Here is a 24,587-nt window from a genome sequence, read left to right as displayed (position 1 = left end):
GAGTTCGATACTCGTGGCAGGCAGAGCACAAATAGCTTGCTGTCTAGCTTCATGCTGAACAGAAACAAGGAATACGGACAGAAGTTTACTGTATGTATACTAAATGTTATTAATCCTGCTATTCTACTTGCTTGACAATGTTTCCCTGTCACGCCATCCTGGAATGAGATAGTATACATTTCAATGGGTAGTACAGAAACTTGCTAAGTTAGCATAATATGGTGGTTTATTTCTTTCGAAATACATTGTTTTAATCTACACTTTCAATGCTTTAATTCAAGTGTTAACTAAAAGATTGGTGACTCTAAAATAAAATGTTTGTAAAAGTAGCCAGAGAATAATCAGAATTTTCTAGATGGCGTCATGAAAATATTTGGGTTTGGTTTGAATTTCGCGCAAAGCTACTCGAGGGCTATTTGCGCTAGCCATCCCTAATTTAGCAGTGTAAGAATAGAAGGATTGTTTTGGTTGTTTTTGAATTTCGCGCAAAGCTACACAAGGGGTATTTTCGCTAGATGTTCCTAATTTTGCAGTGTAAGACAAGAGGGAAGGCAGTTAGTCACCACCGCCAACTCTTTTACCAACGAATAGTGGGATTGACTGACACATTATTATACCACACAGCCGAAAAGACGAGCATGTTTGGTGTGACAGATATTCGAACCCGCGACCCTCAGATTGCGAGTCGAACACCATAACCACCTGGCCATGCCTACACAAAAATATACTAATATTCACAAATATCAAGAAGTGAGACATCGGATAGAAATAATAGTTAGTTAGTTAGCTAGAAGTGAGCTTTGTTTCCTGTGCTACACATACAGTAATTTATTTTCGTCTCAGTGAAGTGTTTGGTTCAGTCTCAGTTGTCTATTAAATTCAGCAACTTGATTATTGGCTGTTAAAATGAACAACTAAGTTTGTTTTTATATTAGTCGTACTACAATTAGAGATGTATTGCCATTTGAACGTCATTATTAAACTTGGGCTCTAAGTTACAAGTGAAGGCTGCTTGTAAGAATGTTAAGGAAGAAATAAACTAGTTTATTAATGCTACGTGGGCTGGACCTCATATTATGTTCTCCAAGAAGCCACCCAACGAAAGAATGTTGTTGCGACAACAATATAATGGGAATAAATGTTGATGTAGGCAACCCAGACTCGTAGGATGCCACACAAGGATTTTCATCTTCTGGGTTGTAGGAAGCAGTAATGTCAGTCAGAGCATAGTCTGACCACTTTATTTTTTTATAACATGTATAGCCACAATTTATGTATTAAGACATGCTTCTTTTAATTCAAGAAATTAAGTATTTGTAGTTAAAATGAGTCAAAATTCAATCTCACAGCAATAAATTTTCCGAGGGCATGTCTCCCACTTCTCCTCTCCAGGAATAACAATGTGTCATTGACTTGACCACTCAAATATTGTTTCCTACGACAATAAAATTTAAAGTGTTGTTTGATCAGAAATCTTTCTCTTGCCTTTGTCTCATTTAGACCTGTTTCTTATGTGCTTCAGATAAAAACATAATGGGAATTAAAATTAGTTAATGCAAAGTGGCGGGCACAATGTTCAGCAAGTATTCCTTTTTTAAGGCATTATGATATATATCATGAGATGCTTTCTTTTATTTTATGGACAGGAATAAGCTTGGTTGGACCAATAGGTCTCTTATTGACCGTAAACATTATGTTATGTTAATTCATGCGTCATTTTGGTGGGTGGTATTTATTACAAAACTAAGCTTCAGGTGATAAAGAATAGGGGCGATGCCATGTCTCTCAACTGTCATTTCTTTCCTGAAAGTCTTTCGTCCGCCGCTTTACAATCCCAGTAATATTTTCTTTGTGTAAATTACACTGTTTAGTTTGTTCTTCATTCACGCGTTTGCTTCTTTTCTTTTGCTTAACATTTTCAAAATCTAATGTTATTTACGAATACTTGATTTTTCTGTTGGAAATTAGTGGACGTGAATAGCACATGTGCAAGTCGGCATTGCATTCAAATGTATTACTGAAATCAAATATTTTAGGAAGGCTGATTTTAGCAATTTTACGTGTTATGTAAACTGTCTGAGTTTCTTTGTCTTGTTGAAAATGTAAAGTTTTTAAAATTTAAATGTGAAATATTATAAACCAACAAAAGCAAATATTATGTATTATTAAATCTAAGTACTAAATTATTCGCCCCCTATGGGGTAGCTGCTTTTGCACAGGTTACTTACCTTTGATGAATAGGCCTATTTATATTACGAATTTAAAGTGAGATATTAAACTCTTCGACGTCTAAGTTTATAGACGGCAATAAGAATTGAGGTGTGTTTTCGGTATAAGTACATCTCTAAGTAAGTAATATAAATTATTTGTGTGAAATTTGCTTCTGACAGTACGTGTATTTATTTTTAGAATAAAATTCTTAAGCTTTACTCTGCTAATACTGTTGGTATTATTTATTAGATTAGGACTTTTTACGAGTGATTTTCTGAAGTTTGTCGAGTGTGCAGCATACGTAGAAGTTGTTCTACTACTAGTCATAATTAATTTTCGGGTAATTGCAACAAAAATTGCATGTAGGTTTTAGAATTAGTACCCATTGTTTCTCGATAAATAACGTAATATTATTTATGTTAGTAAGAATATCAATGTTATATTGTTTGTACGTTAAAATAAGGCGTGAAGATCAATTGTACAATCCTCTATGTTGTAATCCACTTTTAAACTTTTAATTTATTATTTGAAATAACATTGCTATTTACACTTTAGTACGTATAGACTTAGGGCGTGACATTATTGTTAGCTGTGATTGGCCTGTATAAAGAAAAGAGAACAGTTGTCAGACACACGTTTTAATTTATTGTTATAAATCATTGTGACTTTTAAGACACTCAGTTGTAATTATTGTCATAACATTCTTTTCAAAGATACCATATCAAATATATATTTGTTTGTAGTAATACTGCCAGTGCACTCTTAAAGTTTAATAAGAGTGATTTAAACTTTAAAAGTAGTGTCAGTAACAATTAGTTAAGAGTTATGGTAATGTGAACATTCATACCAGTTTATGTTTGTTACATTGGTCTGAGAATTGTCATCAAGTTTTACATTTATAATAGTTATGTATGTATCTTTCTTAGTGTTATATTTATGATGAGTTATTCAAATTTAGCTTTTGATTAATTCAACTTTAAGTTGGTTTCATTGTGTTGAAATGGTTGAAAGCATTTGAAATGTAATAACTGAAAGAAATAACTTGTAAGTGGGTGTGTGATATAATTTCACATAATACTAAGGTTTGATGAAATAAGTATGTGGTAATTGAGGTTGTAAGAAGTATTAAAACATTGGGGTGCACTTCTTAGCTGATAGTGGTTAATGAAATTATGGTTTGGTTTCTTTTTTTAAACTGAAACTGAACTGCAAGAGGAAGAAAAAATAATTTCTCCATGTGCCATAATTACTTGTGTGAAGAAATAAACTGAAATTCTTCTAAGAAAAACCTCTTCAAAAGTTAGTGTTCATTATGAATGAGAACCTAGTTTAATCTATTTTCACCCAGAAGATTTATTTATGCATATCATGCAGCACTGATGATTAGCAATATATTTAAAACAGATAATGAAAGTTAAAGTTTATTTTAGAATGGACATTTAAATTTAGCCTTGATCATCACAGCATGGCCAGATGGTTAGGGTATTTGACTTGTAACCTGAGTGTCATGGGTTTGATTCCCAATCACATCAAATTTGCTTGCCCTTTCAGCCTTTGAGACTCTACTCTTACACTGCTAAATTAGAAATGGCTAAAATGTCTTCCTCTCAATGTGAATTCCTGTATGTGGTGAGGGTATCTCTTAGAGTGGGTTCTGTCTTTTCAATTTACATCCTCTGGGATCTAAATATCTACCCACATGTTTGTTGTTCATGGCGACCCATGAAGGAGAGGAGAGGATCCTGCTGGTTGAGGGGTCCAACCTTAACATGTCACTTTGGCCTTGAATTCCTGTAGGCAGGCAGCCTTTGGGTGGCCCTCCAGGGTCAATCAGCTAGTCCATTTGGTCTAGGGTCAACCAAGTACCAATGTTGGACATCCTCAATGGGTTTTGGGGACATGGTGTCTGATGCTGGTGTTTGGGTATAGTGCTCATGAAATCCTGGTGTTGCTGCAGTGTCCTTCTCTGGCATTGTAGTGTATCCCCTGTTAGGGGTCCATGGTGGGTGGGGTCAGTAGGCACTGACATATTCTTTCTTTATTACGGATCCCCCAAATAAAAATCACAGTAAAATAGTGAAAAACAGACCGTAGGTTAACAATCATATGTTGAAGATTCTGAGCAGTAATTTTCAACCTCTTCAACACCTGTACCTTATACTCTCTTTCAGAGAAATCCTTTGGGCAAATGTCTCCTTTTTTATTCAGGAGGGACTAGAGAGGCTTGCTGGCTGTCCTAAGTTGGTCAAAAAGCTTTGTTCTGGTTACATGTTGATGTAAACATCCATTTCTGTACCTACTGAGGTTACTCCACATGCTACTTTGAATTTGCCACAAGGCATTATTGTTGAGAGGGATTTGAAGAACATCCCTGAATTAGTGATCCTTGCTGGTTTCTCCTCCCAAGGAGTTTCTGCAATGAGGTGTATTTTCATGCAAAGATAGAATTATGTCCACCTGCCACTATCAAGGCAAGTGATCTGAATTGCAAGGTATGGCTGTATATTCCAAACCCTTTTGAATGTTTCCAATGTGAGTGGTTCAGTCACTCAAAGACATTGTGTTGTGGTTACTTGGTGTGTGCTTGTTGCGGTGGCAAGGATCATGATGTTTATGAGTGTGAAATGGATCCTCATTGTGTTTAATTGAAGTGGCTCTTGCCCATCTTACTTTTGTTCATGCTCTAGGTAGTTGGAAATAAAGGAGGTACAGCATTTGAAAACGGTTTGCAACATTTCTTACACTGAGAGTTGAAAGTTAGTTCATCACTCCATCTTGGAAATATGCTGCTGCACTTTGTTCCACTGCTACAATGGGAGTGCAGATGGATCTCTCCGTGCTTCCAAAACAATTGTTCTCAAACCATGTGAAAAGTCTTTTGCCCTCCATGGTTAAGAAAGTTTATGAATCAGTGTCAACACTCATCTCTGTCCCAACTATTCCTTTCAGCAAATCCCGAGATGCACTTCCTGTGGTTCACTTGGTTCTCTTGGAGGGTTGACAGTAACCCATAGGGCAGTAGTCATTTTACCTGTTATTTTGAGAGAGACTGGCTATGGTGAATGCCACATGACCCATGTGCCCCAGTGGAAGATAAACCAAGGCAACTGCCCCTCTTTCACTGCTCTTGTAGAACTTGATCCTGCTGTCATTTGTAAGCCATCGATAGATGACTGCATGGCAGCAGTGATTGCCTGCATTATCCAGGTAGCTGCTCAATGTGTTCTTAAAATCTTGACACATTTTCCAAGGTATTCTCATTGCACTTCCTATGGTTCACTTGGTTCTCTTGGAGGGTTGACAGTAACCCATAGGGCAGTAGTCATTTTACCTGTTATTTTGAGAGAGACTGGCTATGGTGAATGCCACATGACCCATGTGCCCCAGTGGAAGATAAACCAAGGCAACTGCCCCTCTTTCACTGCTCTTGTAGAACTTGATCCTGCTGTCATTTGTAAGCCATCGATAGATGACTGCATGACAGCAGTGGTTGCCTGTATTATTCAGGTAGCTGCTCAATGTGTTCTTAAAATCTTGACACATTTTCCAAGGTATTATCATTTGTGGTGGAATTCTGCTTGCTGCATGGTATGGAAGGCTGAAAAATAGGCTTGGGATACCTTTTGTAGGTGTCCCACACTTTTAACTGTACCACTTTTCAGTGGGCCCATGCATATGCTCGACAGGTAAGACGTCAGAGTCGGAAGGAATCTTGGATTAAATTCACAACCAGTATCTCTTATTCCACCAGTTCCAAAGCCATATGGGAAAAGAATTGGAAGGTCAGTGAGCAGTGTATAATTCTGTCCCTCTTTTGATCTTTCTGTCTGATGGCCAGGAAGTTGCTGATGTGTAGAGCATTGCTGATACTTTTGGCAAAAGCTTTTGCCAGGTATCTAGCACTTCTGCTTCATCTTCCACCTTCTTAGCTATCAAGACTCAGGAGGAGTGATCACTTCTTTCCTTTTGGGCTGATTGTCTCTTTGACTGTAATTCCCCCTTTATGCTGGTGGAGCTCAAGTTGTCTCTTCATTGATCTGGCTGTACATCAGTTGGATCTGATGATATACATTATGAGATGCTGATTCATCACTCTCCTACTTCTCTTCTTGTTCTTCTGGTTGTTTTTAACCAGATCTGACAGGAGAATGTATTTTCTGATTTGTGGTGCCAGGCTATTGTCCTACCTTTCTCTGATTCTGGGAAGGATCTCAAGATTATTTCAAACTACAGTCCAGTTTCTTTGACGAACTGTTTTTGTAAGACCTCAGAAGGATGGTTAATGCTTGTCTTGTTTGGTTCCTTGAATCAAACAACCTCCTTTTGCTCACCCAGTGTGGGTTCTGATAACAACACTCCACTGTGGACCACCTGATTGTACTTCAAACTCCAATCAGGGAAGCCTGTCTCAAGCAACAACATCTTGTATCAGTATTCTTTGACCTTGAGAAGGCTTTTGATACTACATGGAGATATGGCATTTTGTGAGACCTCCATTTATGGGTTGTGGGGACTCTTGCCCATTTTTATTAACAATGGACAGGCAATTCCAAGTTTGTGTGGGTTCAACACTTTCCCATTCTTTTACACAGGAACTTGGAGTCCCTTAGGGCCATGTCTTCAATGTCACATTTTTCAGTATAAAGATTAATGCCATCTCTGAAAAACTCATTCTTACTGTTGCAAACAGGTTCTGTGTTGAGAACTTCCACATCTTATGTCAGTCATTGAACATGAGGTTTATTAAGCAGCAACTACAGACTCCCCTCAATCTTTTACTGAAGTAGATTGCAGCAAGCAGTGTTATCTTTTCTTTCTCTAAAACCGTTTGCATGCACTTTTGCCACCAATGGGGTATTCACTCTGGTCCTGAACTCCGTATCATTGAACTCTGTGTCATTGGTGATAGTGACACTGTTCACCTTACAAATGTATTTAGGTTTTTAAGGGTTATTGACCTTTTAAATGCTATTTAAGTTTTAGTCTGCAGCCAAGAGGTCTTATCTTATTAATATCCTGGAGCTTCTGGCTGTATGTTTTATTTTGGTTCAATTTCTTATTCTCCTTACAAATTATCTAATATTAACCAATTCTAGATATTCCCTAGTGTTTGCTTATCTCAGTCACCAGTATTACATCTGTTTTTGATCCCTGTGTATTTATACATTGGATCTTCTTGGGCCTGCAAACTTAATATTTATATTATTGTGTCATGTTCCAGATGCTTTTGGTTGTGTCACAAGTTGGACTTGTGTCCAGATAAAATTTATCCAGGAGAGTGGTCTTTCAATCTTTTCATTTTCCAATGGCTCTGACTTGAGTGGATTTTTCCTTACATCAAAGTTTTTGCTACATCCTTTAATCCAAATTACCTTAGTTTTGGTCTCCAGCCTTTCATCTTATTGTTCTGGCTATTGGCATTTGTCTTTTTCATACCTTGGAGGCACTTCTTCAGTTTGGCATGTGGACTTCCCATGATATGTTCATCTCTTGCTATTTGCAGTGGACTGTGGTTACTTCCATCTGCAGATTTAAGTGAGGCTTTGATTGGATTAAATATTTTTTCATATTTCCTTTTGAGGGGGCCATTTTCACTTCTATTATTGCTCAATGTATGGATTGTGTTAGTATTTAGTAGAGCAAATCTACACCATATAGCCATGTTAACTTAGTATAATATTTGCATGACCATGTAAGACCACTGAGATGGAGTGTTCTGCAAGATTGCTTGTAGGTTTATCCTTGTAGTGAATGTTTAACAAAAACTGTCCATTCCTGATGTGCTGTTATGGATTACCTCTGTAAATCAGAAGGGGATAGCTGCCCATTTCTGCCATGCCTTGTATTAAATAAATTAGTATGGTCTACTTTTAAAAATAGGGTTTCGTGAGCACTCATTGCACTGACACAATTCTTCTTTCCCCTCTCTTTTAATGGAGCTTGAGAGTTCCTTATCACTTTCCAATTCCAAGCTTCTGGTGTGGTGAACCATAGGGGCATCTTGTGAATGGGTTAATTAAATGTGACAGAGAAATTATTATAGAACTATTTGTTTGAGAGTAGGGCAGTGCCATTCTTCTGGTTATATAGCATGATGTAAAGCTTTCAAAATTGCAGTTCACCCGTTTCATTTGAATTCCTTATCCTACCTTCATGTGGATGTTGGTTCTCAGTTGCTGGGCTTTGGATTTAAAGTTGAAACAATCAACTCATGTCTTCACACATGTATTATAGATGTATATATTATTTCTTCAGTTACACACTTGTTGCTCCATCCATCTTGTTGGTCATAACAGAGAGTATTATGATTCTTCCTCTCCCTTTATCCTTTGATGCTTATTATTCTAGGGTTGTTATCGTGCTTGGGGCAGTTCCTGTAAATTTCACTTTTGTGGCAGATGGTTTACGTTATATCTTTTTTGATATCAGATGTTGGATTCCTGGATTGCTCTGTTCATTTCTTATATTAATGTGCTTTGTTCATAGTTCTGGGGGTTGCTAATTCCCTCTAGCCTTATGTGATCCTCATTCCTACCTCCACCATATATACATGATTAGTTCTCCATCTACCCCTGTGTAGATGTTGGTTTCCAGCAGCATGGGTTTGGATATAGTTGTCTTGCTCTGTGCTAGTTCTCCCATCAGATCATAGAATCTGGATGTTTCTTAGGGATTGTACTTTGGTTTCTTTCAAAGGATACTTCTTTTTGTCCCCGGCACTGGTCCCTCCACCTGTTCAGTGTGCAATTCTAGCTATTTGAGTGGAAGTAATGTACTGCAATGGTATTTATACTTTTCCTATACAGAAAATGTATTTCTGATAGGTATTTACTTCCTCTAACACTTCCCACCCTTTGTCTCTACTGAAAACTGGTGCTTTTATCTTCTGCCAAAAATCAAAGTGATAGTTTTTTTAGAATTCAATAGAAGGAGTTGCATGCATTATCAGAGTATGTCACACTTATTGGTGGAGGGTTGACATATGATTTGCATGAGAAAGGCACTGGAATCAGTCATTTCTAATGAAGAGTAGATAAAAGGCTTGTAGTAGGTGTAGGAAAATGTTTTTGCATATAGAGGGCAGGATTAAATGAGAATATCTGTTTGTGTGAGATAAGCATTTATAGGAAATACGTTTTCAGGATAGGAAAGTTATAACCTTTTTTTAATTTGCAGAATGATTTGTTTCATGACTCAGGTGTATATGCAGGTACAAATAATTCTGATAGTTTAAATTTTGTTGGATAAATACATGAATCTGAAGGACTATATTAGTTTTTTTTTTTGATGACTGATAAACTAAGTAGCCTGTTTGTAATCATGCTTTTTCTTATGATAAATGAAAAGTCTTCTGCAATATCTCTTGGAAGAATGTTATTTTACATGTGGTACATTTTGTGAGTAGTTATAGAATTTAATATAGTTTGCATATAGCAAAATAATATTAAATAATTTATCTTCAAGTGACTTTTTTTTTTCACAAAAAAGAAAAGGTAGTGGAGTTCTGAGGATGATGGAGAACCACAATTTAGATCTTCCCATTGGACCATCACAGAATGAAAAATTTCTTGACACACAAAGGTAAGATTAAATTAACTGAAATGTTTTTTATTTTGACCTTTTAGTTATTTGTTGAAATGGTGTTTTAAGTGAAAATTGTGTGTTTGTCTGTTAAAGTCCAGTGTTTCAAGCCTTTACTTTGTAATTTTTTGATACCATCTTATACAGAAAGTTTGTCCCAAAAAAGTTTAGTTTTAATTACAGTTCTTAAAATTCTGCTCTGATAAAAATAATTGGAATTCTATAACATTTGCATTTAGTTATTGGCAGTAATCACTATTTCATATCTATGAGTAGTAGATCTGAAATGAATGTCCATGAAGGGTAAAAGTTGTATATATTTTGACATAGAGAATTTTGTACTTTATGGAAAAGGTTTTTGCCTCTTGTTTTGGATTTTAATATTTCTTGAACAGGTTAGAAATAAACTTAGGTGAAAATATTTGGATAATTTATGTATATTTTAAGTTGAAGAATTTCAAGTTTCATTTTAGAGCATCTTAAGATTGTCCAAATTCTGTTCCCTGGTGAGACGGTTACTTGGCTTTAGATTTACAAAGCTAAAATCAAAGGTTTTATTCTCCTTGGTGAATGAACATGACAGATATCTTGGTGTGACTTTGCTATAAGAAAACACTGCTTCCAAGTTCCAGGCACCTTGGTCAATGTATTGTTTCCCATTATGGGTGCAGCTAGTTTTCTTGTGCACCACCAACTTATCCCTCTGCTGAAACTGCTCTAACTTGGTGAAAGTGACAATTAAAATGTTATTAGTTGTGGTGGTAAGGAAAAGAAGTTTCATTATTTTAAACAGCTCATCTGCTGACTAATTCTGAAGAACGAACCTGTGGAGACAGGCCAGTCAGTTTCACCAACCTTGTAACTGCAATGTAACCATGAAAGTTAACATTTTATAATTCTGAGTATACTAAGTGTATTTTCAGGAAATTTGGCAAGCTTTTAGTAGATGTTGCAAGTATATTGTACAAGTAACGTTTGTTTTTTAACAAAGTATTTTCCAAAATATATTTCTACTGTACTTTATCACTTATTTTCTGTACCCAAACACCAACTGCAGCAATGTAGAAACTGTAAAGTAAAATCAAAAATATTTTTGTATAGAATGACTGCAGATTATAAAAGTTATTGTTTATTTTGAACAGTTTGAGAACTGCTGTAATTTAATTTTATTACTCTTAGAACTAGAAAAAAATAGAATTTTCTATTGAGAGCTTGTGGTAAACTATCGAGTTCCATCAACTGGAAAGTCATACATTTTACAAGAGACTTTTATCAAAGTTTTTAAATGTTTAAGTTAACTAGCTAAATAAATTTTATTCTTATATATGAGTTTCTTGTGTTAAAAAATTATATAATTATAAATATATATAAAAACCAAGCAATTTAACACTATCTTTCAAGCCTTTTGCACTTGCATGTGTGGTTTATTTTAGGAAAAGCACTAGAGTAGAATATCCCAAAATGACTAATTTAATTAGGCTTTCTACCTAACCACTTGCAATACCAGAAACCAGGTTTTGATACTACTGGTGGACACAGTACAGATAACCCATTGTGTAGCTTTGTGCTTACACACAAACTAACTAAACCATAAATAAGTTAAATTTTATTACTGTTCAGAGAAACATCTTTAAGTACATTATTGTAAATTATGTAAATTGTAATCTGTAAATTATTTAGGAAAAAAACAACAATTATTTATGTAGATTAGAATATACTTTTTAAATTGGTTATGAAATGTCTACAAATAAGGTTGGAGAGTATTGTAGATATTTCTTAAAAGACAAAGAATATTGGGAAGATGTGTTGGTTGAACAAATATAATGATATTTAAATAATTCCAAGGGGATAGAATTTTATAATCTAGTCTCTCAGTATCAATAATGTTTTTAATTAGTTGATAAAGGGAAGAGAAAAATCTATAATTCAGTGTGCCACTGTGTTATGTGACTCGTCGGAAGAGATAGAGAAATTTTATAATTCATTTTGGTTTAAAGTTTAAATACATTGATAAAGAAATTCCAGTAAATTATACATGTAACTGTAAAAAGCTCGTAACATGCACACCTTGACCTTACCTTGTCTGCAGAGCAAGATTTCTGGAGTTACCTGGACATTTCTGGATAACTTTAACAAAATTCAGTCTTGAAAATCAGTTATTTTTTTTTAAATACTTTTCTGGATACTTTTTAATTAACTTGTTACATTTACTTTTAAGTCCCTACCCTTTATAAGTATGTTGGATATGAACTAACTCAATTTAGCTCACCATTTTGCCAGTCAAGTGTATTCTCATTGGAGTTTAGTGTTTGCCAGAGTTGGCTGGTGATGCTGCAGCTTAGTAATGGTTTAGTTCACTGTATGTTTAGGTTTTAAATATACTTTAAATTTACACACAACTTTCAGACAAGTGGTTTTTTAATGAAAGATGGCCAAAGGTTGCATTTATGTAAATTCTATATTATGTATTCTAAAAATTTTAACAAAACACAAATGTAACAGTGCTACAATTATGTCATATATAACAAAACCTATTGGTTCAAATTACAAATGTTTTTCACTTAATGCAGCATGAAAAACTTTCCAAGCATCATCTTTAAAAAGTAAAATCTCAAATAAGTATATCCAAAAAAACAAAACCTATGGATTAAAACCTGTTGCTGAACATACTTGCCCTTTTACCCATGGGACTGTAAAAGTGTGCAATCAATTTCACTACTAGATAGTTGGTATAGATAACCTTAGTAGCCTTACTACAAACAAATGTGTTTTTTAATGTTGTCCTATTAATCCTTTTAAGTTTTCAAACTTTCTAAGGTAAAGCTGTAAAAAAGTTCTTCTAATTATGTTATTTGACTTTAAATTTATATTACTTGTAAAATATCCAAAATGTTAGGTTTTTAGTTTAGATAAGCATTTGTTTGCTTAATAAACAAAATGAGTCATAACACTGGTTTACAAAAAAATATTTTTTGTCTGAGGCAAGAATGTGAATAGGTGTTTTTTACTAATTTGGGTGTGCTGAATTCAAATTTATAAACAGTTTTGCTCTATCACCTTTAGTTTTCTGGCTTTTAAATAGTCTCATTTTAGTATATACAGAGTATATACGTGCTTATTTCAACAGTTGCAGCAGGTTATTACAGATAAAACAGGATTGATAAAGAACATTGACGGAATAAATATACTTGGATGACACAATGTACACAATTCATAGTACCGCAGACAGTTAGAAGTGTGTTTTCTTAGATGATCTGGTGTATTTTGCCTCCGGGATGTCACGCAAGAGCATCCAGCAGAAGTCTCCCATCATGCTGGGGTTCTACTTGCCTTGGTAGTTGCTCTCCATCTTCGTAATGTCTTGGTGGAATCTTTCTCCGTGCTCATCACTCACTGCTCCAAGATTTGGAGGGAAGAAGTTGAGGTGGGAATGGAGAAAATGAATTTTGAGTGACATTTGGCATCCCATATCCTCATAAGTCTTTAGCAACTTCTCAATACAGGCTTGGTAATTTGGTACGCGTGTGTTACCAAGGAAGCCACTACAGACTGACTTCAATGCTTCCCATGCTCTCAGTTCCTTTAAGGTAAGAAGCTCCTCAAAATCGGTATCCTTCAGCATTTCTCGGGATTTGAGGTCCGACAAAGATGCCCTCTTTGAGCTTAGCAGCACTGAGACCTGGGAACACAGTAGACAAGTGTTGGAAGGCAGCACCATTTTTGTCCATGGCCTTCACGAAATTCTTCATCAAACCAAGCTTGATGTGAAGAGGAGGAAGAAGCACCTTCTTCATGTCAACCAGAGGATTCTCCTTGACGCTGTGTTCTGCCAGGAACGAAAGTGCTTCTAGACCCCAGTCTTTCTGCTTGTAATGCTGGGATACAGCTCGACTATCCCAGAGACAGAGAAAGCAACAGTACTTTGTGAAGCCCGCTTGAATACCCATAAGAAGACCAATGACCTTGAGGTCCCCACACAGACTCCACTGGTACTGGTTGTACTTAACAGCTTCTAAAAGAAGCTCCATATTGTCATAGGACTCCTTTAGATGGACAGAGTGTGCAGTGGGAATGCTGGGATATTTATTCCCGTTGTGCAGAAGCACAGCCTTGAGACTTCACTTGGAAGAGTCTATGAAAAGATGCCAGTCTGAAGGATTATGTGGCAAACCAAGGAAAGTGAACAAGCCAGGTACATTTGTGCAGTAGCACAACTTGTTTTCCATGTCGAAAAATGAAGCAAGGTCTTTGTTCCGATTCCTGAAACTGGTGATCCTTACATCTTCCTGGACTAGGTTCCACTGTTTAAGCCGAGAAGCCAAGAGCTCTGACTGCTGTTTTGACAGATACAAATCACGAGCAAGGTCATTTAGGTCTTCTTGCGTAATCCAGTGTGGCTCGTTGCCACTTGTTCCTGAATAAGAAGAGTCAATATCTTCGGAAGAGATTGACTTGGCAGAATCTTCCCTTGGAGGCGTTTCTTCATCTGATGAGGAAAGAAGATCCTTATTTACTGGAGGTGTTGGGACAGGAAGATCATCTGAATGGGGAATGGGTCTCATAGCAGATGGAAGGTTGGGATATTTGATCTTTTTTCTAGAAGATTCATTGAAACCAGTTATATTTGTTAGACAAAAATAACAATCATCTGCATGGCTTCGTGGCTCTCTCAAACCATCGGACTGCAAAGTTGAAAGCCGCTTTCTTGCCATTAAACCAAGCAGTTAGTCCATTGTAGCAGGGTTTACAACAGATGTGTGGAGCCCAAGATTTGTCCTGATCACCAATTTTACAGTCAAAATAATGAAAGTAGGCAGTTCTGAGGAGGGAAGTGATGGTTCGACGCTGTGCAACTGTCGTGAAGTCCCCACACACGTAGCAGAAAGAATTGGCCTTGTTGAGGCATCCTCGGTGTTTTGACGAGCTTGAAGCCATTGGAGAATCTGAAAAAAAACAAAGTAAAATTAAATCATATGTGAGGCAATAATAATTATGTGCGTCGTTGGAAATTGTAATACAAATATATACCCAAAAGATTGTGTAACACAATTGTCAAGGGACACCAACCTCCTGCGCTGACTGCCAGTGCACTACTGGCTGTTGATTGAGATGTGTTGGCTACGCTTAACTGCCAAAATCCGTCTTGATATATATATATATATATATATATATATATATGTAATGCTATCACTTACATTTATTGCATAATAACTAACAAAGAAGACATAAGTCACACAATATTAGAAATTAACCCTGAATGCATATACACCTTTATGTACAGTATGTGTACAAAATGTACAGTATGCATATCTAAAACACTAGAGGTGATGAGTAAAAACGGATTTCAAATCTGAATTCAGCACCCCCAAATTAGGTTAAAACAGCTATTTTTGTGCTTGCCTCAATTTCTTTGTAAACCAGTGTAATTATTCAATTTTCTTGGTATAATTAAAGAAATTTTTAGGCTGAAATAATGTGTTTAAATGACATTAAAACTTTTTTTCATTTGGTTGCAAAATGTGGTTATACATACAACACTCGGGTCTCCAGTATTGTCATAATTACTTATGAACATATAAAATATTACTAAATTGTCTGAAATAATGTTAAAAAAGTTTGTTGTTGAAATTTGTTATCACAAATTTTAGACCTGTTGAGATAACACTTCTGTAAAAGTGTACTTTATTTTTGCAGTAGATGACTACTAAACATTCAATAATACATAAGCTTAATTTATTTAACTTTATAGATGCTGAATAAACTTTTGTTTTACATCATAACAGAAATGGTAAATCTTTTAGAAAACTGCAGTATATGCAAAATTAGGAGATGTGTAATACAAGAAATTCACTGTGAAAATAACAAAAAAAAAAGCATGTTTTTGGTGTCAAAAGTTTTTTACCAGAATGTCTTATGTTGTAAAAGGTATTAAATTATCATAGTAAGCCTGATGAATAGCAGTTTTTGAAAGGTTTTTACATAAAATAAGCATTTTTATTTCATCTTGTTTTTACCATTAATTTTATTTTATTAGATTTAGAGATATCCAGTATCCTTCATACCACTGCTGTTTAAACACTGAAAGCCCAGATCTAAAAATTAAGATGAATGGGTTAACAAAAATACATGATTTACTGATTTTTTTTAATCATAAATTTAAGGTATTTTGGTTTCCAAAGTTTTTGGATTATTGCATAACACTATTTTTTTGGTCCTGGAAATATAATGTCTGATCGTGAAAAGTACTGCTCATGATTTCACTTGTGAAAGTAACAAACCATGGTAAGGTTATTAACAGTAACACTTCAGATTTTTAAAGTACCTGCGTAAATACAACCTCAATGAGGTGGTCGTAAAGCAATGCTCATGCCAAATATGTATTCTGTGATTTAACAACAAAACAGAGGTAGTTCAGATAATGTTCAATCTTTCACTTCATTCTACAGTTGTAAGCTAAAATTTTCCTTTTCTCATATTAAAATCGGCTTTTATTCCATCCAACATGATCCATCTAAGTTGCATTTGATTCAGAACAAGGTGTTAGGTGTGTAATATCTGTCATCTAATCTTATCTACATAACTTGTTTTTATATTTTACAAAGTTCTGAACAATAGTCAATCATACTTGTAAACACTTAGAAAATAATACCAGCTGAAAATCACATGCACAAATTATATTCAATTCTAATAATTTTTTTATATTGCATATTAGGCAGATGACAACACATATGGGTAAATCATAATTAATACATTACTGTAATGTTTCTCATTTTTGTCAGAAAATGAAAGGCAAGTGAAAGAATGTTTTAACTCCTTTCTTATGGGCACCTTTTTCTGTGCATGTTACAATATCTTACTTGGTGACATTCAAAATTTAACTAAGTTATATGATGATCAGTGTTTGTCAATGAAATCAGCATTAGATTTTAAATCCTTTAAAAGAAACCTTGAACAAAATTCTAAAAGTTTAGCTTTATTCTCACATGGTCCACAGGCTCACAGAATGTTAACATTGTTTTAGTAACATGAGAAAGCCTTTCTTTACACTGTACTTTCATGGATAGAGAAGAAACTGGTTTAATTATTTTATTTACACATTCTTCTTTCAGTCACCTTAGGGTGTGTTGATAGAAAGGAAAAATAAATTTATCTAAACTCTGTTTTGAAATTGGCACAAACAGTTCTATAGAGAACTTGTTAAGCCACTAAGCATCATCACTGTTTGTTTCCTTCCTAGAAATACATTAGTTACAGTTGCATTTTATTTAGGCTTTAGATTTATAATTTAGTTATTTATGTGTCTTTTACATTTTAAGAGGCATATTTTAAAAGATTAATAACTTTTACCTATATAAGCTGTCACCCCTTGGCATGGTTAGGTGGTTAAGACACTCAACTCATAATCTGAGGGTCACCGATTCAAATTCCCATCCCACCAAACATGCTCAGCTTTTCAGATTTGTGAGCATTATAATGTGATTGTCAGTCTCACTGTTCATTGGTAAAAAAGAGTTGGGGTGGGTAGTGATGACTAGCTGCCTTTCTTCTAGTCTTATACTGCTAAATTAAGGACAGCTAGTGCAGATAGTCCTTGTGTTGCTTCATATATGTAAAAATGGCTGGTTTGGATTGAGAAAATTTTTATGTAGAGGAGCAAACAATGTTTTGACCTTGTTTGGTCATCTTCAGGTTCACAAAGAAAGAAAGAAAGAACTGACTGATAGCTGATCATATGTTTGAAGGGGGTTGTGTAACTGAGTGTAGGAATGTAGAGGGTGTGTTTAGATGTTTGATTATATTTATTAATATAGGTATAAAGGTGTTCCTTTGTAATGGTTTATATTGGGCTTGAGTGGTTGTATAAGTAAGGCTTCTTTAATTGTGTGAAATTCAAACCAAACCACCTAGTTTTACAAGGGTTAGTGTAATACATGAATGGCAAAAAATTCTGCTGAAGGCTAAAGTTTCTCTGCTCACAAAACCGAAATATTTGTTGCAGGTTCCAGTTTATGTGTTGCAATAAATAACAATGTGACATAACAGGAAAGGATTATAAAACATTAAAATAAATTTTGAAAACATAAAAAGATATGCAATTAAGAATATAATTAAAAGATGTTTAAGACTGTCTGATGAAAAATTAAAAGATGTGTATCTTTTTCTGTGTCTTAATTTTAAACATTTCATTGTACAATAGTATAGTACAGGTTGATCATAATATCTGTGGTTATTAATATCAGAGAATATACATATATAAGAATTTAAATTAACTTTTGATATTTTATTAGCAGGTTCTTGTGGATATGTAAATGAAATTTGACAACTTTAAGATAAAGTATTTTTATACTTATGTTGTTTTGTTAGTTATGCAAGATGCTCCTTAAGTATAGACCAATGAACTTAGAGTTAAGGAAAATTTGCTTATTAATTTTGGTTAAAAAATTTTTTTTTTGTAATTTTCAGTGGAATTGCAAGCACCAGTACCTTACCTGCTTCTGATGAGAAACTGCAAACAAAAATTTCAGTTGAAGTGGACCTTCCCCGAAATGAAACCAAAACAAGGAAATTTAAGTCCACTGGATTATCTTCCATCTTTCTCAGAGCCTCCTATATTTGAAGAAATGCCAGAGCTTGAACCTCATGGAGAAACAGGTATTATAATTTCTTTAGCTAGGATTATTTTAGTTTCTGCACTGTAAAGAAAATCCAGCATGCAAAAGGTTATTAAATTTGCAGTAGAAAGTAAACTTCAAGAGAAATGTTGATATTTGAATAACTTTCCATTTAGTTATTATTCTGTTTCTTCATACTGTTTGCTAATGAATAAGATACTTTAATTTGCCCAAATAAAAGTTTTGTGGTTCCAACTGTAAGAAATACATGCTAACTCTAAACATTTTAGTATTCTTTTCAAAAACACATAATAAATCAACCTGTAGTTATAACAGGATATAGAAAAAAAAAAGAAATTCAAGAAGCAAAATGAATGTTTGTATATTAAATTTGTTTGTCTGTACCAACTAAAATTATAATTCTGTCCTACCAGATGTCTTTTTAAAATATGGACCTTTTCAACTTTATCTATAAAAACTGTGAAGTGTGTGTGTAATGCTTTTGAATTTCACCTCCTTAATATTTAAAAGATACTGAATTTCCCCTTAGTGTGATACTCGTGACATATTGTCTTTTAGCATATCATCTTGTATATTTTTACACGGTGAGGAGACCTCCCAGGGAATGTTCTGTTCTTTCAGTTTACCTACTCTGGGATTTAAACATCCACCCACGTGTTTGCTGTGCATGGTGACTGTGAAGGGGAGGAGAGGATCCTAGTGCTTGAGGGGTCCAACCCTGACATACCATTTTGGGCTTGAATTCCTGTAGAAGGGCAGTCTTGGGGTGGCCCCTCTAGGGTCAGTTGGCTGGTACACTTGGGTTAGGGTCAAATAAGTATCAGTTTTGGATGTTCTCAACAGGTGTTGTGGTCACTGTATCTGATGCTGGTGTGCTCACAAAACCCTGGGATTGCTGCAATGTCCTTGTTTGGCATTGTAGTGCATCCCCTTGTAGGATTCCATGGTGGGTGGGGTTAGTAGGCACCAAAATATTCTTTTTTTGTTATGTATCCTCCAAATAAAAACTTAACTAAAATAGTGAAAAGCAGTCCATAGGAAACTAACCACGTCTTGAAGATTCTGAGAAGCAATCTTCAACATCTTTAACACTTGTACCTCATTTTCTTTTACTACATTCTCTTTCAGACCAACCTGTAATGCAGACGCCTTTCTTTTTTCATTCAGAAGGGACTAGAGGGACTTGCTGGCTATCCAAAGTCAGCCAAAAACCTTCTTTCTGGTTACATATTGGTGGAAATATCTACATCTAAACAGTGAACCCCTCTTGCATTCAAGGCAGTTAGGGATATACCCATTGAGGTTGCTCCCCATGCTGCTTTGAATTCATCACGAGGAGTTATTGTTGAAATGGATTTGAAGAACATTCTTGAGATGGAGATTCTCACTGGTTTCTCCACCCAAGGAGTTTCTGCTGTGAGGCATATCCACTCACAAAGATGGAATTATGATGCTGACCGATGTCTTCATTCATTTTAACATTTACGTCACTGCATCCATCTGCAACCATCAAGGCAGGTTATCTTAATTGCAAGGTACAGCATATATTCCAAACCCTCTCAGATGTTTTCAATGTCAGTGGTTCGGTCAGTTAAAGACATCATGTTGTGGTTTCTTGTTCATGGCAGTGGCAAGGACCATGATGCTTATGAGTGTGAAACAGACCCTAGTTGCATCAATTGCAATGGCTCTCATCCATTCTACTTTTGTTCTTGCCATAAATGGTTGGAAGAAAGAGGTACAGCATTTGAAAGTGATTCAAAACATTACTCACCCTGAAGCTTGAAAGTTACTGTCCACCACTTCACCTCAGACATATGCTGCTGCACTTTCTTCCACTACTACAGTGGGAGTGCAGACGAATCTCTCTGTGCCTTTGAAAGAATCATTCTTAAACAATATGAAAAGTCGTTTAACATCCATGGGTAAAAAAGTTAATTAATCAACTTCAACACCCATCTCTGTCCCTTACATACATTCCAGCAAACCCAAAGATCCACTTCCTTTGGTTCCAGGTATGGGAATTTCATTGGGTACATCTTCTTCCACTGCATGATGCAAAACGATCATTTGTTCACATCCTCAATTGCTAGAATCCTCTTTCAACAACAAAGTCCTGCTCAATTGACCCAGAGCAGGATCTATGTAGGTCAACAGACCTTCCTCGAATAAAGACAATAAAGAAAAAAAGACATGGTCATAAATAAAAGGGCTTTCCACTCAATTTGCCTACACATAAATAAAAATGGCCACATTGATACAATAGAACTGTCAAGGTTTACATTCTAATCTGGATGACATCAAAGCACTGATTGCTTCTTACTGTCCTGTATGTCTTTCATCACAGGAAGGATTTCTGAAACCTGCAGATACAGTCATCTTTAGGAGGTTTTCTTTGTACAGAAATGACAGGCTGTGTGATGGATAAGTGCATGGAGGGGTGGCACTGTTGGTTGATCAGCATGTGCCCACCCTGTCTTTACCACTCAACACACCTTGGGAGGCCGTAGCCATCTATGCTTCCTTGGGTTATACCATCGCTGTTTGATTTCTCTACCTGTCCCCTGGAGGGACCTATGATCAATCAGACCTTTATGCTCTCATTGAATTGTTGTCTCCCTTTTTAATCTTGGTGGACCTTAATGGAATACATCCTCTCTGGGGATGTACTGACATTGATGGAAGGGTTGCTCTGTAGAGCATATGCTCTCTGATCACAACCTTTCTCTTTTCAGTAGTGGTTCTTATACTTATTTTCATGCACCTAGTCAGTCCTTTACTGTTGATGATCTCTTAATTTGTTTCCCTTCGTTATTCTCTCACATTTCATGGAGGGTTCACAGTAACCCACAAAGCAGTGATTGTTTTCCTGTAATTTTGAGAAAGACTGGCTGTGGTTGATGCCACATGACCTGCATGCCTCAGTGGAAGCTAGATCATTCCAACTGGCTTTTCACTGCTCTTGCAGAATTTGATCCTGCCATCATCTGTAAGCCATCAGTAGATGACCGTGTGGCAGCAGTTACTGATTGTATTATACAGGCAGCTACTCAATGTATTCCTAAAACCTTGACATGTTTTCCACAGTATCCTTGTCCGTGGTGGAATCCTGCCTGCCACATGGCATGGAAGGCTCAAAAATAGGCCTGAGATACCTTTTGTAGGTATTCCACACTCTCGCATCACATCGCTTTCCATCAAGCTTGTGCACATGTTCAGTGGATAAGTCATCAAAGCCAGAAGGACTCTTGGATTAAGTTCACAACCAGCTTATCTTCTTCCACCAGTTCAAAGTCATATGGGACATGATTTGATAAAGGTCAATGGGCAGTATCGTTCTGTCCTCCTCTCGACCTTGTTCTCTGATGGCCAGGAAGTAGCCGATACTCTAGGTGAACGCTTTTGCCAGATATCTAGCACTTTTGCTTTGTCCTGCACCTTCTTAGCCATCAAGACTCGGGCAGAGCGATCACCTCTTTTTTTTGAGCTGATTGTCTCTATGACTATAATCATCCCTTTACTCTGGTGAAACTCAACCTGGCCCTTCATTGGTCTGGCAGTACATTGGTCGGACCTGATGATGTACACTATGAAATGCTGTGCCATCTGTCTCCTGATTCTCTTGCTATTCTTCTGATTGTTTTTAACTGCATCTGTCAGGAGAATGTTTTTTCTGATGCCTGGTGCCAGGCTCTTGTCATACCTTTCTCTAAGCCTGGGAAGGATCTCAAGATTCCTTCAGACTACTGTCCAATTGCTTTGACAAGCTGTCTCTGTAAGACCTTAGAGAGTATGGTTAATGCTCATCTTGTTTGGTTCTTCAAATCAAATAACCTCCTCTCACCTATCAAGTGTGGGTTTCAATCACAGAGCTCCACTATGGACCACCTGAGTCGACTTGAAACGTCAGTCGGAGAAACCTTTCTCAAACGACAACATCATGTATCAGTATTCTTTGACATTGAAAAGGCTTATGATACAACATGGAGGTATGGCATTTTTGAGACCATATGTATTGGTTACATGGCCATTTGCCTATTCTTATTAACAATTTTTTAATGGACAGGCGATTCGAAGTTTGTGTTAGTTTGTCATTTTCCCGTTCTTTTCTACAGAAACTTGGAGTCCCACAGGACTGTGCTTTGAGTGTCACACTTTTCGGTATAAAGATTAATGCCATCACTGGACAACTCTCTCTTACTGTTGCAAATGAGCTCTATGTCGACGATTTTCACATCTCATGTCAGTCATCGAACTTGAGACATATTGAGTAGTAGTTACAGACTGCCCTCAGTTGTTTACTAAAGTGGACCACAACAAATGGTTTTAACTTTTTTCTCTCTAATATCATCTGCATGCATTTTTGCTGCCAATGGAATATTCATCCTGATCCTGAACTCTGTATTGGTGAAGTTGTGCTAATTGTGGTCCCTGAGACAAAGTTCTTGGGGCTTATCTTTCATTGTAAGCTGATCTGTATACCATAGATCAAACAGCTACATGTCAAATGTACAAGAGCACTGAACATCCTTCGATTCTTCTCTTCCACAACTTGAGGAGCAAATCGATGTTGTATGCTAAAGATGTATCGTGCTTTTATTTGATCAAAACTAGACTATGGATCACTGATCTATGGCTCTGTCAGGACCTTGGCCTTAAAGATGCTGGACCCTGTTCATCATCAGGAACTTTGGTTCTGCACCATGGTTTTCTGCACTTCACCAGTTCAGAGCTTATATGCAGAGTCTCATGAACCTCCTTTGCACCTCTGCCATTTGCAACTGTCTTTACTAAATGCTTTGAAACTTCATTCTGTACCAAAGCACCCCACCTGGGGTTTTGTTTTCCTTCCTTGGTTAGCCATGCATTTTCAGAACAGACAATCTGCCATTGCTCCTTTTGGTCTTTGTATCGAGAAGCACTTGGATGAATTGTCTGTCCTTGGATAACATTGTTGTATCCACTGGTCAGCCCATCCCACCATGGCTTCTTACAGGCCCCAAATGTGACGTTTTTTTAAGTCATCTGAGAAAAGCAGACCCTCCTGATTGGAAATACTGTCTGTTATTTGCTGAACATCTTTTGAACCATCCTTCCATTCCTATTTATACAGATGGTTCAAAATTAGGTGACTGTGTGGGCTCTGCCATGGTTTGTTGTGGGTTCGGTGGTTGCGCACAGAATCCCCTCTGCAGCTTCTGTGTTCACTGCTGAACTGTATACTATTTCTCTTGCCCTGGATTACATAGAAGCTGAGTAGTATTCAAACTGCATTATTTATACTGACTCGCTTAGTTCTCTACTGGTCCTGGAATCGTTTCATGTTGGTTCACACCCTGTTCTTGTCTATATTCAAAACTGCCTGGCCCATTTCTCTTTAACATCTACTTCTATACAGTTTTTGTGGATACTGGGCCATGTTGGTATTCGCGGGAACGAGCTTGCCGATACTGCAGCTAAGTCTATCTGTTCTGGCACTATCACTGCTGTGCCTGTTCCATACATGGGCTATGGTCCTGTATTTAAAGCTTGGCTAAGTGCCAGCTGGCAGTCGACTTGGAGTGAGCAATGTGAAAACAAGCTTTTCCAAATAAAACCCTATATTGGACTTTGGCCGTCTTACTTCCGTAAGGATGAAAAAGACAAAGTTGTTCTAACTAGACTAAGTATTGGTTGCACTTTTTTTAACTTATTTTCTTTTATCTGTAACTGATGCACCAGTGTGTAGAAGGTCAGTGTCATGTCTTCCTTGTTGGCATTTCTAGAACTCTTCTAGAAAATGTTCTACTGAAATTTCCATCATCATTAAATTTCTTTTGGTTGTTAACTTGACCACTTTCCTTTTATTTGCCATGGGAAGAGTACCAGGAGAGGGACATGTAGTGCTGCATAGGCTCACTTACAAAGTTCTTGAGAAACATGCCCATTGGTACATATTTTTGAGCCATAGTTGCTATTCCAGAATAAGCCTCCTCATACAAGAGATTTAAGAGATCTGCATATTTATAGCTCTCTCCTTATGAGGCCATGCTTTTAACCTTTGTTTCAACTTGACAGTATGAGAGGTTTTAGGTTGCACATGTATCTCACTATTGAGGACAACTCTTAACCTTTTTTTTTTGTAGAAGTCTCTGATTGCACAGTTGCACTTCACATTTATAG

The 24,587-nt window shown here is 36.3% G+C and overlaps 1 protein-coding gene across 9 annotated transcripts in view; it reads left to right on the top strand.

Annotated features, from left to right (window-relative positions):
* Positions 1–2,195: 2,195 nt before the first annotated feature.
* The window catches only part of LOC143232244 (uncharacterized), an 81,991-nt gene continuing 59,599 nt past the window's right edge, over positions 2,196–24,587 (top strand). For 7 of the 9 annotated variants that reach the window (XR_013017461.1, XM_076467414.1, XM_076467407.1 and 4 more), the window contains exons 1-3: positions 2,197–2,348; positions 9,700–9,792; positions 18,256–18,444. Coding sequence is in view for 8 of the 9 variants with exons in the window: in XM_076467414.1 (XP_076323529.1) it covers positions 9,768–9,792; positions 18,256–18,444 (214 nt within the window). In the remaining variant the exon portion in view is untranslated. Of the gene's footprint in view, positions 2,349–9,699; positions 9,793–18,255; positions 18,445–24,587 lie in introns of all 9 variants that reach the window. The other 2 variants (XM_076467409.1, XM_076467408.1) reach the window with 2 other exon arrangements.

This window comes from Tachypleus tridentatus, chromosome 11 (assembly GCF_004210375.1).
Source record: "Tachypleus tridentatus isolate NWPU-2018 chromosome 11, ASM421037v1, whole genome shotgun sequence".
Lineage (NCBI taxonomy): Eukaryota > Metazoa > Arthropoda > Merostomata > Xiphosura > Limulidae > Tachypleus > Tachypleus tridentatus.
Note: the sequence above shows the minus strand (reverse complement) of the source record. Positions and strands in the feature narration are given on the sequence as shown.